Here is a 13,903-nt window from a genome sequence, read left to right on the forward strand (position 1 = left end):
AATGTGTGTAATTGTATGATATTTATAATATTTTTTATTTTAAATATGTTTAAAATATTATACATTTATAATAATTTCAATATATTAATAATACTTCATTTCATATAAAAATCTATATATTTATGTTCATAAAAGATGATAGTAATTTTTCTTAATTATAGTTATTTTAATATATCTAGATTTTATATTTGATTGATCAATTTTGAATAATTATATATATATATATATATAAATATAACGATAATATATATTTAAAATTGAAATTTTTATATTTAAAAATACTTTGAATATATATTATCAGTTGATTTATTGAAAATGTGTAAAAATTGAGCGGCTAACCATACTTGCGCCAAAATACACCCATCATTAACTGAGAACAAAAATAATATTTGATTATTGTATGAATGCCCTAGTTATCATAAATGATATAAATTATAAATACACAAGACATTCAATTCCCTCATTGTTTCTTTGCTTCTTCCTTCCCTTTTGTCTTCTCTTTCTCTTTTTCTTTCTTTGCTAACATGAGCAGCAAAGGTGGCGGCGGGATCGGTGGAGGTGTCGCTGAAGGGCCAAGTGCATCGATCCCCGAGAATTCAAAGAAAACGATCCAAATCATAAGGGAGATCACAGGGAAACAACACAGCGACGAAGAAATCTATGCAATCCTCAAAGAGTGCTCAATGGATCCCAATGAAACTGCCCAAAAGCTTCTTTATATGGGTAAAATAAATCAAGATTTGAATGTTTCTTTTTTGACTTCTTTATCTGTTCTGTTAGTGCTTTCGATGCCCTTTCAGGATTTCTCGGTCTCTATATGTTTGCTGTGTTAATGATCTGTTTGTTTATGTATGGATTTTTGTGTTGAAAAGCATGTGATAGTTGGGATTTTCGAGAGGTGGTGTTTTCATGATCTCGTATGTTTTGCTAATGCAAAAATGAATTGTGCATTGTTTGAGGTGTTGATTTCGTGTTTTGTGTTGGAACAGTGAAGAAAATTTTTATTTATAGAGGTGGGATTGGCTTGTTTTCGTAAATGGAAAGTGGTATATTGCTCCTGTTTCTTCGATGAGGGATGCCCTTTGTTTACTGGGAAATCCAGTCCTTAATAACCCATTCCTTTTGTTTTGATTTGTTATCAGCTATAGCAGTCTGCCTTTTTATTAATTTTTTAAGGTTTCAATAGTAATTTTTATAATTTTACCATCATAATAATTTAATTATCTTTTTCAAAATAACAAATCAATATTCTAAAATTCAAAATTTTGATTCAATTTCTTATTGGTTCTATCGAAGGTAGCTTTCCGCATTCTAATTTGACACACTGTGATAAGCTTCTCTTGTCTTTTTCTTATCATTTTTGGATATTCTTATCTCATTGAGAGTATACTTTTGTCTTTGCTTGATTTTACTTTTCGAAAGTATAACTTTTCCATTGTTTGGTTGGCAGATACATTTCATGATGTGAAAAGAAAGCGTGACAAGAAAAAGGAGGCAAGTGTTCTTTTCCTTTCATCGGGTGAAAATATAACTTCCTGTCATTTCCTTTATTCTTTCCGTCCAAGGTTAAAATTTTGGTTATCAATGATTTTATTGGTTTGATTCTAGACTCTGATCTACACGGTATTTCCTTGTTAACAACTATCCAATGGAAAATGTGAAACTAAAATTGCTGAGCTGCAATCTGTCGTAGTACGACTTGCTACAATTAGTTTAGTTGATGCGTTTTCTTCTTTCTTTCTTTCTTTTTTTTTTTGGTGGGGGGTTGGGGAATTTTGCTTTAGTTAGCTTGGTAAATTGTGAATTATAACTGAATTCTTCTTCCTGCAGACAGCTGGTACACAAGGACGAGGGGGCCAAAGCAGTCGAGGGAACTATTATTCATCATCTGGTAAAGGTATTAGTTCCTTTTACTTCTGTTTTATACATCACTTAATGAATTTAACATATTTTTCCATTTGTAATTTGTTAATTTGACAAGATTTGTTCTCTTAAGATGTTGGAGGAGGAAGGAATTCATTTTCTAGAAGGGAGAATGGGGTTAATCGTTCCGCAGATAGAGGTTCTATGCCTTCCCAAGCATCTCAGAAAGTGAAAACTAATGCAACACCTCACATGACAAAGTAAATATGCATAATGACGTTTATGTGTATCTAAGCATGACTTTTATGGCCATGTTAATTTGTTAATTCTAGAGAGTACTTTTATATCTTGTATAAAATCATTTTCCTTCTTCCTCAGAACTCCGACTGCCATACCCAATGGCACTAGTAGTTTACCAAACGGGAGCTGCAGTCATGGACGTGGACCCCAATTATCCGTTGATGGTATGTTTAGTGAAACTAAAGGTGGCTTACCTGTAAACAAAACAACTACTCTTTCAGAGCAAACAGTTGTCAGAGAACCTCCTGCCTCCTTTCCTGTTAAGTCCTCTAGCTCTGTGATCAAAGGTCAGGAGAAGTCTGCATCAAATTTGAACGCCCCATCAACTTCTACCACTTCACCAACTCTGCCTGTCGTCAATTCATCTGCTTTTGAACCTGGAATGACATCAACTGTCTCACAGCATGCTGGTGCTGTGGATACAACAAAATGTGAAGTTGAAAGCCAACAGGAAGCTACTGAATCAAACCATATTCAAGTAAACAAACTTGCTCCCTGTGATATTGACGTATCTAAGACTGAGAAAATGGTGACTGGGGTTCCATTCTCAATGAATGGACAGGAGGAACCCAGAAAATCAAAGGTTGCTGAACAGGTTAAGCAGTCTAAGCCCGTAGAGCAAGGTATTATTTCTTCTTTATGTTCCGTGGTACCATAAAATTTAGTGGGCTATAGTAGTTCATGTTGTCTTTGTTTAGGTTTTTTGGGTCTTTCCTGTTTATCTCCTTTTAATGTACAATATTGCCTTTTATAAGTACTTTCATGGGGGGCTTCTGTATTTATTATTTTCTCTTTGACAGGGGGTGGTAGTATTTGACTTTTATGGCATTGCTTTTATGTTTCCCCGCCAATAAGATTCCATTTGAAAAGTTTGTGCACCCCTTTGCAATTTTCTTGATATTGCTAGTGGTCTCTGCTCTCTAGGTCTTGTACCTGTCATACTTCAAACTGCCATTCTAATTGTTTTCTTTCATTTTAACAAATACAAATAAAAAAATTCTATGCAATGATGTTGCTAATTTATTCATTTATTGTTTTATTGCTCTCCCTGCTTTAGAAGCATCCCTTACCTAGATATGCACATAAATATTGTCTTGCTGTGCTTTTTGGTATTCTGTTTTTAATTGTCTATTTGTCTTTGCTCTTGTTTTGAAACAGTGGTCATATCTGAGGTTGCAACTGTCACTGGTAAAGCCAGTTCACAATTGCTTGCTGATTCAAACATCTGTAATGGTCAACATGTTACTTTTCCAATCCACTTCCAAGTTTCTGAAGCATTAAAAAATGGCTTAACTTTTGGAAGCTTTGATGCTAGTTTTGGACAAGTATTGAAACACACTAGTGTCACTAATTTGGAGATTAGCTCTGCAAGGCCTGCTGAAACCTCTCAGGGTGTTGACGATACTTCTGGAGAGCCTGCTTCTAGGTTGGTGGATATTAGTTTATACATTTGTTTGATTATATATATATGTTCACATATATAATTTTCTGGATCAGGGGTAGGAGGAGAGGTTGTCTGAGGTTTGAACCTAGGACTTGGTGTCAACGAGGACTTAAGCAATGTAGGTCATTTGTCACTACACCATTGGCTTAGTTGACAAAATTTATATTTTTCTGGTGCAATGTTATTTAGGCGTGCAGCTGGCTAGTGGTTGCTGTGCCTTAGTGCCAGAGGTCAAGCTTGTTAGCCAAGGGAAGAAACCGGCCTAGACTGTGTCTACATTTGTTTTATGCCTGTTAGCCAAGGAAAGAAATCAGCTTAGGTTTTATCGGCGCTGGTTTTTTATTTTCTTTCCTTATGCCAGAATGTTATAGAATTGTTTTTTTCATCCCTAAAATTGATTTTGAGGCATTGGTGGTTCCTGTTGTTTTTGTCATTCCACTGTTCTAAATCAAGAAGAAAATATCTGTTCAATCCTCTGGTGGATTACCAAGGAGAATCATGTTTGGATAATATATGTAGTTATAAATAAACCTGATTTGCTATTGATACACACACACATGAGATGCTAGAATATTGGGATCTTTAAACAGTATTCTGAGTCATCTATTTTGTTTCTTAATCTTTAAATCTTATTGAGTCTTTATGATTTCTCCACAGCCAAGGTATATTACCAGCTATGGAAGGGGACAACACTGAACAGCAAAAAGCTCCTCCTGAGTTTGAGAAAGTGCCTGAATCAGATTGTAATGTTCCATCTGATGCTGACTTGAATCTTGACCAGTCCAATCAAGAAATGCATCTGCACCCGGAGAGTAATAAAAGCATCATTCCAAACGTCCCAAGCTATGGTCTAAGTTTCATGCCAGCATCAGCAACTCACCCTGCACAATTTGATGGACCTGATGCAAGGATCCATGATGTTTCTCATCTGACAAATCTCATTGTAAGTCATATGTGCTTGATTTAATTTGTTACCCCCGTGCATCTCTCGGTTGGTTATAATTAAAAAAGGTTTTATTGGTAAGTGGCCTTTGTACTTCTCGTATTTGGTTCAGTATCTACTTTAGTCTTATAGTCCATGGTGCTTTAGGAATATGGAATACGACAAGAAGAATCAGCAATCATATGTCCCTGCAAACTTCAGATGATAGTCTGTTTTTCCTTTTTTTCATTGTGAAATCAAATCACAGGATGTTTTATACGATTATAATTACATGCTTCTTACACTTGATTTGTCAAATTTGTAGAGTGGTAATTCTCCAGCTCCATCTGGCAGTTCAACTCCACCTATTCAGAACTCTGTTGCTGCCGCACCACAAGCCATTCATCTTTTTCGGCAGCCATTTCCACCTAATTACTTCCCTTATCCCCACTATCTTTCACCTTTTTATATGCATCCTATGCATCAGTTTCTAAGCCCCACTGGACTTCCTCAGCAACCTTCAACCGGCGTATACATGCCTCCTGGAGCAACTCGACCTGGGGTCAAATTCCCTCTACCACAGCTCAAGCCTGGAACTAATGCAGGAAATCCTGCTCACCTTGCAATTCCATCCGGTTATGGTCCATTGGCTTCTCCTATTGGTTTCAATATACCTGTTACATCAGTGACTTCCGGAAGCTCTAGCAGCAAGGAGGATATTGCAGCATTACAGTTGAAGGAAAATCATATATACACCACTGGACCACAGGTTGGTTTTGCCATCCTTTTCCTTCTATATTTCTTCCCAACCTTATTTCCATCTAATCTGTTTTACCATGATGGATTATATGCATTGTATAAATGGGGTTAATTTTAAGCGATGCTTTGTTTTTTCTTGGCAGAATGAAGGTTCAGCTCTTTGGATGCCTGCACCAGGTCAAGATTTATCCAACTTGCAGGTTAATTCATTATACAACCTTTCCCTTCACAGCCAACAGCTTCCTTTCTCTCCTTCACAAGCTAGTCATGGTGCCTTTGCGGGACTCTATCATTCGCCACCACAAACAGTGGCTCCTCCATCCAACAGTAACACCCTACTACAGCAGTCTCAACCCATGGCAGCAGCTGTGGGAACTGTAGGTCCCCCGGCGGGTCCTTATCAGCAGCCTCAACTTGCACAGGTAAACTGGAAAACTAATTACTGAACCATTAAAAAATTTACGATGATGCTGTCTAGAAGAAATAGATTGGGGAAATCTGTGGAAGGTGAAACACTGGCCTGGCCTACTCGTGGAATGTATATATCAAAGGCATCTCAGACATATATTAGAGTTGATTTGTGGTGGGGAAAATACGTTTGTTGCTGACATTGTTTCACCTTTCCGTCCCTGCCATTTCTGTTAGTCTTGTTGTTCTGGGTAGCAAACCTTTTGTTTGTTGTTCAATTGGAACTCATCATTCTCAGAAGAGAACTCTATAGGAATTTGATGGTCAATTAGATTAGGTGGGATTTTGCCAAATTTTTATTGTTTTTCTCTTGATAATGTCTCACCTCTGTACTAAATTTTGATTTGAATAGCAAGGAATTGATATGATATAAAGCTGTAATTGGTATAGTATGAGATTCTTCTATTTCTGTTTAATTGAAACCACAAGCTACCTTGTTTTTACTTTATTATTTTCCTGAAATTGATTATTTTGTTCTTGTACGACATCAAAGGTGTAACCGAGTCTAGTCGACTTTGAGCTCGATCAATTTCACTTTAAAACTCTAGATCGATTTCACTTTAAAACTCTAGATTACTTTGAGATAAACCTTTCTGTCAACGAAATCAGCATATTTTAGGGCCGTGAACTGAAGCTCAACTTAACCTTTAATGAATATGCAAATGAATGGTTATCAACTTTGTTCTGGCGAGTTAAATTGACCAAAAAAATTATATGAATCGGATGTTGAAAACGAAAGATTCCTGAATGGTGGCAGCAGTAAGGGTCACAGTCGTAATTATTGTTTCACAAACATGCATACAAACCTGTGTCTATATTCAAGTTCTAAACTCGAATATGAATACAACTAAGAACAAAATCACCTTCAGTCGAAAGAACTGATTACAGTGACACTATAGGTTCAACTGTGTAGCAGTTGTTGCTCCAGGTATTTGTTTTCCTTTGCAATGGCATCAAGGTCGGCTTGTAGCTGGTCTGCATTTAAGCTTTGGGAAGACATGGCTGCGAGTTTCGTTTCAAGATCAGTTGTTCTCTTCGTATTCTATCGGTTGCAAGGATTTTCTCAGAGATTTGCTCAAAGCTATCATGGATGCTGATGAGCAGTTTATAAACCTGTTGCCGGTCTGCATCTTTCTTTGATACCCTGCACGTACACAGCTCTTTGTAAGGAAAAGTTTAATTCAGCTCCATTTAATACATCGCCTATAATAAAGCTGCAAAGTCGGAAATGGAAGGCTCAAAGAGCGCTGAAGTAGCAGTCGGAACATACCGGAAGACAATTTCATCCAAGACAGCATAGGTGCGATGAAGGCTCTCCTGAATGGAATTGCTTTCTAACTGGAGCACCCTAGTTTCTCTTAATATGTGTTCTATGTCAGAGTCGAGTTTGCCACTATTTTTTGTGATCTCCTTTATTCGCTCAATATAGGACCTCCGAGATGCCACCTCGGGCTGCCTCTTGAGATCAGCAGCAAGTTTCAAGCATTCCTCCTCCCTATAAAGTTACCAAGAACACAGTCTTAATCAAGGTGAAATAATTTAGGGAATGTACACAGCCAAGTGTAAAGATTTTTGCTAGAAAATTATGTTGCTTGCACTTGAGTGCAAGTGCCGGATACAGGTATGCCTTTGAGACAGGTACAGTCAGACAATCACACCTGAATCTAAGGAACATAGGTAGACTCTACAACAGAAAATGGCATGGATTATATACCATTTCATCTTCCAGACAAAATTAAAGATGAAAATTTCTTTTGAGGTATTATTTTATTTTAATAATAATGTGCAAAAGATACTAGACTTTAGTTCCGATAACATACCTTTTTCTAATTTCAAATGAGGTGAACTGAATTTCTAGCTCGATTTCTCTCAACTTTTGGAGTTTCTCTAGAGCCTCTGGATTGTTTACATACAAACATTCCTCGAGGTTTCTTTTCTTCTCTTCTATAGGTTTTCGGAAAGCATCCCTTCAAAGGAAAAAATGGCCAAGTTAAAGTTGACACTGATGCTAGGAAGCTACCGAAAGACCCAACTCTTCTGATTGCATATAGGCAATCTTTCTTAATAATAACTAGTACAAATTCTTCATGCACAACCGAAATGCTGTCTGTGGAAAGCACGGAAAGATTATTATAAACAGTTATCATACCACTGTGACTCTAGTTCCAGAATATTATGTTTTTTGGCATTGATCTGCTTATTAAGTTGTTCCAAGCAAAAATCCATAGGGTGGCTTTCATCAAATGCCATATCTGCTTCCACCTTCCAAAATCCAAGCTCTTCCTCAAGATGCTGCATTTGTAAATTGTTTGCTTTCAGTTCCTCTAACAATTTTTCTTGAGATAGCAAGTTTTCTGCTTCATACGGTATCTGGTAAAACAATGGAGAACATTTTTATTGTTCTGAATCCTGTTAAGAAGCTATAGAGTTTACACTTAAAGCTCGAGCTTGAATTTATATGAAATCAAACTAATCGAATCTTACTTGATTAAGCTCATTTACATGGTAGAAAAATGATTAAACTTGATTTTTTGTGCTTGAATTGATATTTTTCAATACCAAGTAAAACGAAAAATCTTGATTAGTCACACGATATACTAAAGTCAAGCATTAGGATAACCCAAACTGAGCTTGCTCAATAGCTTAAGTTACTCAAACTTGAGCTCAGCATGACAATAACACAGCCAAATTCAACATTTTAGTCGAATCCAAGTAGCTTGAGCAAAGGTGTATTCCTCACATCACTTGTCAAATGTCAATCCCAATTTAAGGCCACTTAATTTTCCTTGGACACTAACACTGCTGTTATAAACTAGAAAAAAAAGAAGAACCTCATTGAAAGCCAGTATTTAGTTTAGTCAAATAAATGTTCCTTGGAGTTCATCACTTTGGGAGAAATTGAAACATGTTCATCATCTTTGTGATCTGCAATTTCTTCATTTCCAGACACACCGCTTGATTCCACAACTTCAGCATTTGAATCACTAAATAGCTCATTCTGTGGTATATCACGCACCCCAAGGGGGTCATGGACGACTGCTGCATCACTGGTCTTGATCTCGGATGATTCTGACAATTCATCTACTCTAAGATCTTGCAAGATAGCTTCAACCTCTTCCTTATCCAGATTCTGAGTAAAAGACTCCGAAACTTTCTCTAGGTTATCTTCCTTTAATTTCTGTCTCAAATCAGCCTTTCATTTCCCATAAACTTTTACAGCTTCAGATGAACCGGAAAGCTTCTCCACCAAAAATCTTACCAGCTTATATAACTCCTCTTCTGATGGATATAAGAACTGCCGTAAGCAATACATATAATTTGTTCTAAGCATAATTTCATAACAATAATAATAACCAAAATCAAAGAAAACTCATGGCAACTTCTAAAAAAAATATTGAATCATAGTGCACGACATAGAGCTACAAATCCGCATTTAACCAGTCCTCAGATTCACCTGTTTCTAAATTTTCTTTCTATAAAAGAAAAACAATCAGATTTCTCTACAGAAAAATTCCTTTCCTAAGGGCGAAATTCAGTTTCACAAATCAATAAATCCATAAAATTAACATGTTTCGTCAAAATGCACCACAACCAAAAAGAAATCATCACTGTAAAATCCAAAATATAATAAAGTTACCAATAAAACAGCAGAATTCCATTTAAATTCATCTCCATAGTTCACACGACGATCCTTAATTAAAAAAAAACTGAGAAAAACACAGTACCTTGTGATAGCTCATGTCACCAACATAACCCAGATTCTTAAAAGCCAGTGAGATGTCGGAACAGATCTTGAACTTGTCAGCCATGGAGACATAATCTTCAACTGAATCGGTAAATGACACGTCGTTTTGATCGTCGTCTTCGTTGTTTCCGATGATGTTAAGTGATTGGCAGCAGACGGAAATCAACGTTTTCGGAGTTAAATCTCTAATGCCGAAACGTTCCCGGGATCGAAACACCGAAAGTGCTCAAGGATTTTAGCAGAATCCCTTGAGACTCTTCCATTGTTCTTTTGGAAATTTAAGGCCGGTTTTGCTCCTTCTCTATCCCCGAAATGAATCCTCATCTTCGCCCTGCCCTATTATCCGTCGGGTTTTTTTTCGGATAACACGTGGGAATTTTTTTATCCCGTCCCCGATCCCGAGAACCCGATCTGATCCCGAAAAAAAAATCGAGCAACCGTAGTTTTCATAAAAAATATCATAAAAAAATTAAAAAATTAGTCTATGGTTTATTCAAACACAATCACAAATTCAAACTCAATTCTAAATAATTGTCTAAACTCCAAAATAAAACACATACATAATTAAATACAAATTTTTCCGATATTCAAATCATACAACGAAGATGCATACGTAATATTAGGTCAAATAAAATTATCCAAAATCATCGTGTCACTCTTGTCACTTTCTTTTGTAATTCCTTACATTAAGAAATTTATCAAAAAAATCAATCAAATTCCACTTTAATAATTATAAAATAATTGTTTAGGGTTTGTATTATATAATTAATATAAAAATATAAAATATTATATATATAATTATAAAAATAAAATATTATATATATATATATATATATATATAATCGGGGCGGGACAGGGATACCTTGCCCGAACCCGAACCTGAAAAATCTTCGAATTTTATCTTGATACCCGACCTGACCCGATATTATTCAAATCCGACCCGACTCGAATTTAACCGATTTCTCCGTCGGGTTCGGGTCGTTCTGCCATTCCTACGTGAAGGAAATACTAATTATACCTGTCGTTTTGACGGTGAAACACATACGGTACGGTGTCGTTTATTTACCCATAACCATTTGGTCTAGCTCCTTTAAATAAGATTAGAGCTTCAAATATATACGTGGACAATACTTTAAGAATAAATAATTAAGTTTTTGGAAGGTACTCTAAATTTTAATGTTAAAAAAGTTTTAAATAAACTTAATATATTCTCAAATATTGGAAGTCTCATAAATTATGCGCAATGGTTTGTAGATGCCATAGTTCAAGCCAACTTATATCATCAAGCTCAGCATTCTATTTAGAAACCTTATTCGATCCTTTTCGTGAAACCAAAAATCCGGTCTTGGCATCGATACTGATAACTGATACCAATATTTTCTAGGACCAGGAGCAGACCAAGTGTAACAGAGTTAAACGAAATAAGAAGTGACGAGTCAAACAATTTCAGGAAAACAAACCATTTCCATATGCAATAGGAGATATAGGTTTAACTCACATCATCACATATTCTAAAAATGATATAAGCCATATCAAATCCGCTAGAAGAAATGCACACTACTTAAGAACAGTATTTTTGCTTCACGTCATCATGTATTTCAGCAGGAATTTCCTGTGGAAGTCATTCCTTATGGTATCATTAATGAAGCACTTTTGAGGCTTGTTGTCACCGCGTGCCTGGTTCTCGAAAACCACATCATCGTCCCACCTTGAACCAAACAGAGATCAGGAAAGAAGTAAGCTCATTTGCAATGTCAAGCTTTAGTTAAATAACACAGCCTCTTTGGCTTTTAGCTGTTCTTCTTGTTCTAGTTTTTCCTGCAGAAACACAAGGGATTTCTTTTGTTATTGATGAAATATTTTAGATGATACACTCTATGGCTGTAAAATCAAGAGGATAACTAACGGCATAGAAGCTCTAAAATTAAAGCAAGCAGTGAAACCGGGGAATAAAGTTTACTTGACGGAGTTTCTCTTCAGCCTTCTCCTTCCTTATTCGTTCCTGCTCAGCCATAAGAGCTCCTCCGTCATCCTCATCATCATCATCGTCATCGTCACTTAAGAGTTAAGACAAACAAAGATCTTTAAAAAGTGTAGAAAAACAGCAATATCAAGAAGTTACGAACAATAACAGGGACAATTCTATTACAGATTTCACACACAATGAAACTACAAGTTTTTTCAAATTAGTTTTTTGCCTACTTCAGAAAGACAGAAACCATGAAACTACATACAATATGTTACACCATGCCATCTAAACCATCCAAAAGACTTAAAGAATCCAATCATCGAAGAGACGAATTGTGCTAGCATAAAAAACAGAGATAGAGGTAGAAAGTAGAACCTATCGTCATCATCGTTGACTTCTACATCAGAATCATCAGCCTCAACACTGCGTGGAACAATTCGATTTTCAGTCTCCCTTTTTGCCCCTACAAGTGGCGTACGCAGTTAGTGAAGTGCTTTCGGAGCACATTAATTCGACAAAACAAATAGGCAGGTTGGTAATTTACCTTCCAAAAGAAGATGGTTCCCCCTCCTATGATCTCTATCATCTACAAAAATATACTCACATAATAAGAACAAAATGATATGAAATTTATGGCAATATACAAAGAACAGTTGCTCAAATGTTTCCCTCTTTACCATTATAAGACCTGTCCTTTGATGTGAAATGCCTCCGTTCACGCTATTCAAGCTCATCACGGAGGTTTCTATTCTGCAACTCATCCTGGGTGTCCTGCCCATCCTTTCTGCATTCCCACGCATGCAAAACAAACCGTTAAATAAGCTCATTTATGATAGAGCTACAATACATCTCTAAATGCTTAGAAGTAGGATTTTGAACTATGTTGTTCCAACTCCTCATTTTTCTAGAAATACCAGTGTTTGACATTTGTGCCCAACACATGTAGATGGGGATATGACTTCCAAAAACCCTACAGATACATGAAGAAACTTGAAAATTTTGACTATACACGTAGGAGACACATACTCATATCCGAAACGCTGACACCTAAGTAACATAGATTCTGGATACAGAAAATCTCCAAAATCAACCCTTGTAAATACATCACTTCAACATCATACAGCTGAAATGACAACAAGACCAGGATAACAGTAAATACCTGATGAACAAATAAGATTTAATTTCAACCAGAATCATTTCCTTCCATATACAGACATCACACATTCAATTAAGAATAAAAGCAAAGCTAACAACGTATCAAAAATATTTTTTTAATAAATTTTATTTTGGGACCATTGACACCCTAATGCATATGAACACAATTATACATTACAGAGGATGTTTAAAAAGAATCACCTAGGCTTTAGAGTAGTATGAGCTGCAAGGTCCCTAGAAATATACTTCTGATACGGGCCGAAAATGCGAGTACCACCTTGTTCATTCCCACCTTTAGCAGGTTGCCATGTTGGTCTAGCAGCAGTCGTCATGTTTTCTTCAAAATGTTATCAGCAAATAACCTGAACCTGCCTAACTAAACATATATTTCTCATAACAATCAGTTCAGGAATCTAAGAAAGGCTAAAAATTAAAATGAAGAAAGAGCTAAATTACTTGAAGAGTTGGCTAGGTTTATAAACAAATTTTGTCGTACAAGAACAAGTGCAAAAACAACAATTCATTGGATGCATCGATGCACACCCAATAACCAGAATCTTCCAAATTCAACATATATTCTTATAACAATCAATGAAACATAAATAAGAAAAAAATGCCTGGTATATGAGAAAGAGGCTAAAAAGCTCAAAATTAATTATCAGCTCAAAATAAGGAAGAAAGAGCCAAATAACTTAATAATTGGTTCAATTGAAAAAATGATCATATACGAAAAGGCGCAAAAACCATCAAAGAATAAAGTGTAAAAATACCATTTAATTACAGGAATAATTAGACCATCAAAGAATAGGAACTTCTAGCAGAATTTGATCTCTTAAATGAGAAATAATTTTTGACGATGTCGAGGGAGATTGGTATAAATAAAAATTGATTTTTGAAAACGACTTGAACTCATGGCCATTATAAAATTCTCATGTTGTTATCAATTGGTCAAATTTACGTTAAAATAAAAAGGACCAAAAATTTTAATCCATCTATTTCTTTGTGACAATGTAAATTAAAGATGCTGAGCCTGAGCTTCACATATTCTTAAATATGTTGCAATTTCCAATCATTTGGAATGAAGTGCAATTACAAAAAACAAATTAATGTTTTGTATAGAAAGTTAACCGATGGTGAGATAAAATGATTGTTTTATATGATTGGCGGTGGAGTCATGAATAATTGGTTATTACTTAATTTTAAAAAATAATAAATTAAAATTCTTTGAATGATATTAATGGTTAAAATGAATATTTTTTTGAAGTTTTGAGTTTGAAT

General features: G+C 35.6%; 1 protein-coding gene and 2 pseudogenes across 1 annotated transcript; 1 reads left to right on the forward strand and 2 right to left on the reverse strand.

The window, feature by feature from the left end:
- The first annotated feature begins 449 nt into the window (after nucleotides 1–449).
- Nucleotides 450–5,993, forward strand: LOC120129002 (GBF-interacting protein 1-like). The gene is made up of 9 exons (XM_039146604.1): nucleotides 450–723; nucleotides 1,451–1,494; nucleotides 1,831–1,897; nucleotides 1,997–2,123; nucleotides 2,242–2,786; nucleotides 3,322–3,589; nucleotides 4,265–4,550; nucleotides 4,855–5,298; nucleotides 5,432–5,993. The coding sequence occupies exons 1-9, from the start codon at nucleotides 525–527 to the stop codon at nucleotides 5,732–5,734; spliced, it is 2,283 nt and encodes a 760-aa protein (XP_039002535.1). The 5' UTR covers nucleotides 450–524; the 3' UTR covers nucleotides 5,735–5,993.
- Nucleotides 5,994–6,617: 624 nt separating this feature from the next.
- Nucleotides 6,618–9,797, reverse strand: LOC120128866 (annotated as a pseudogene).
- A 1,285-nt stretch (nucleotides 9,798–11,082) lies between these two features.
- On the reverse strand, nucleotides 11,083–13,020 carry LOC120128868 (annotated as a pseudogene).
- Between the last annotated feature and the right edge of the window lie 883 nt (nucleotides 13,021–13,903).

Source organism: Hibiscus syriacus, unplaced genomic scaffold (assembly GCF_006381635.1).
Source record: "Hibiscus syriacus cultivar Baekdansim isolate YM2019G1 unplaced genomic scaffold, ASM638163v2 tig00110482_pilon, whole genome shotgun sequence".
Taxonomy (NCBI): Eukaryota; Viridiplantae; Streptophyta; class Magnoliopsida; order Malvales; family Malvaceae; genus Hibiscus; species Hibiscus syriacus.

Excerpts from the sequence above, each read along its gene's own strand:
- LOC120129002 (XM_039146604.1), top strand. The coding sequence starts at position 525 with ATGAGCAGCAAAGGTGGCGGCGGGATCGGTGGAGGTGTCGCTGAAGGG. Across the intron at positions 3,590-4,264 it reads TCTGGAGAGCCTGCTTCTAG|CCAAGGTATATTACCAGCTA; the intron begins GTTGGTGGATAT and ends ATTTCTCCACAG. Across the intron at positions 5,299-5,431 it reads TATACACCACTGGACCACAG|AATGAAGGTTCAGCTCTTTG; the intron begins GTTGGTTTTGCC and ends TTTTCTTGGCAG.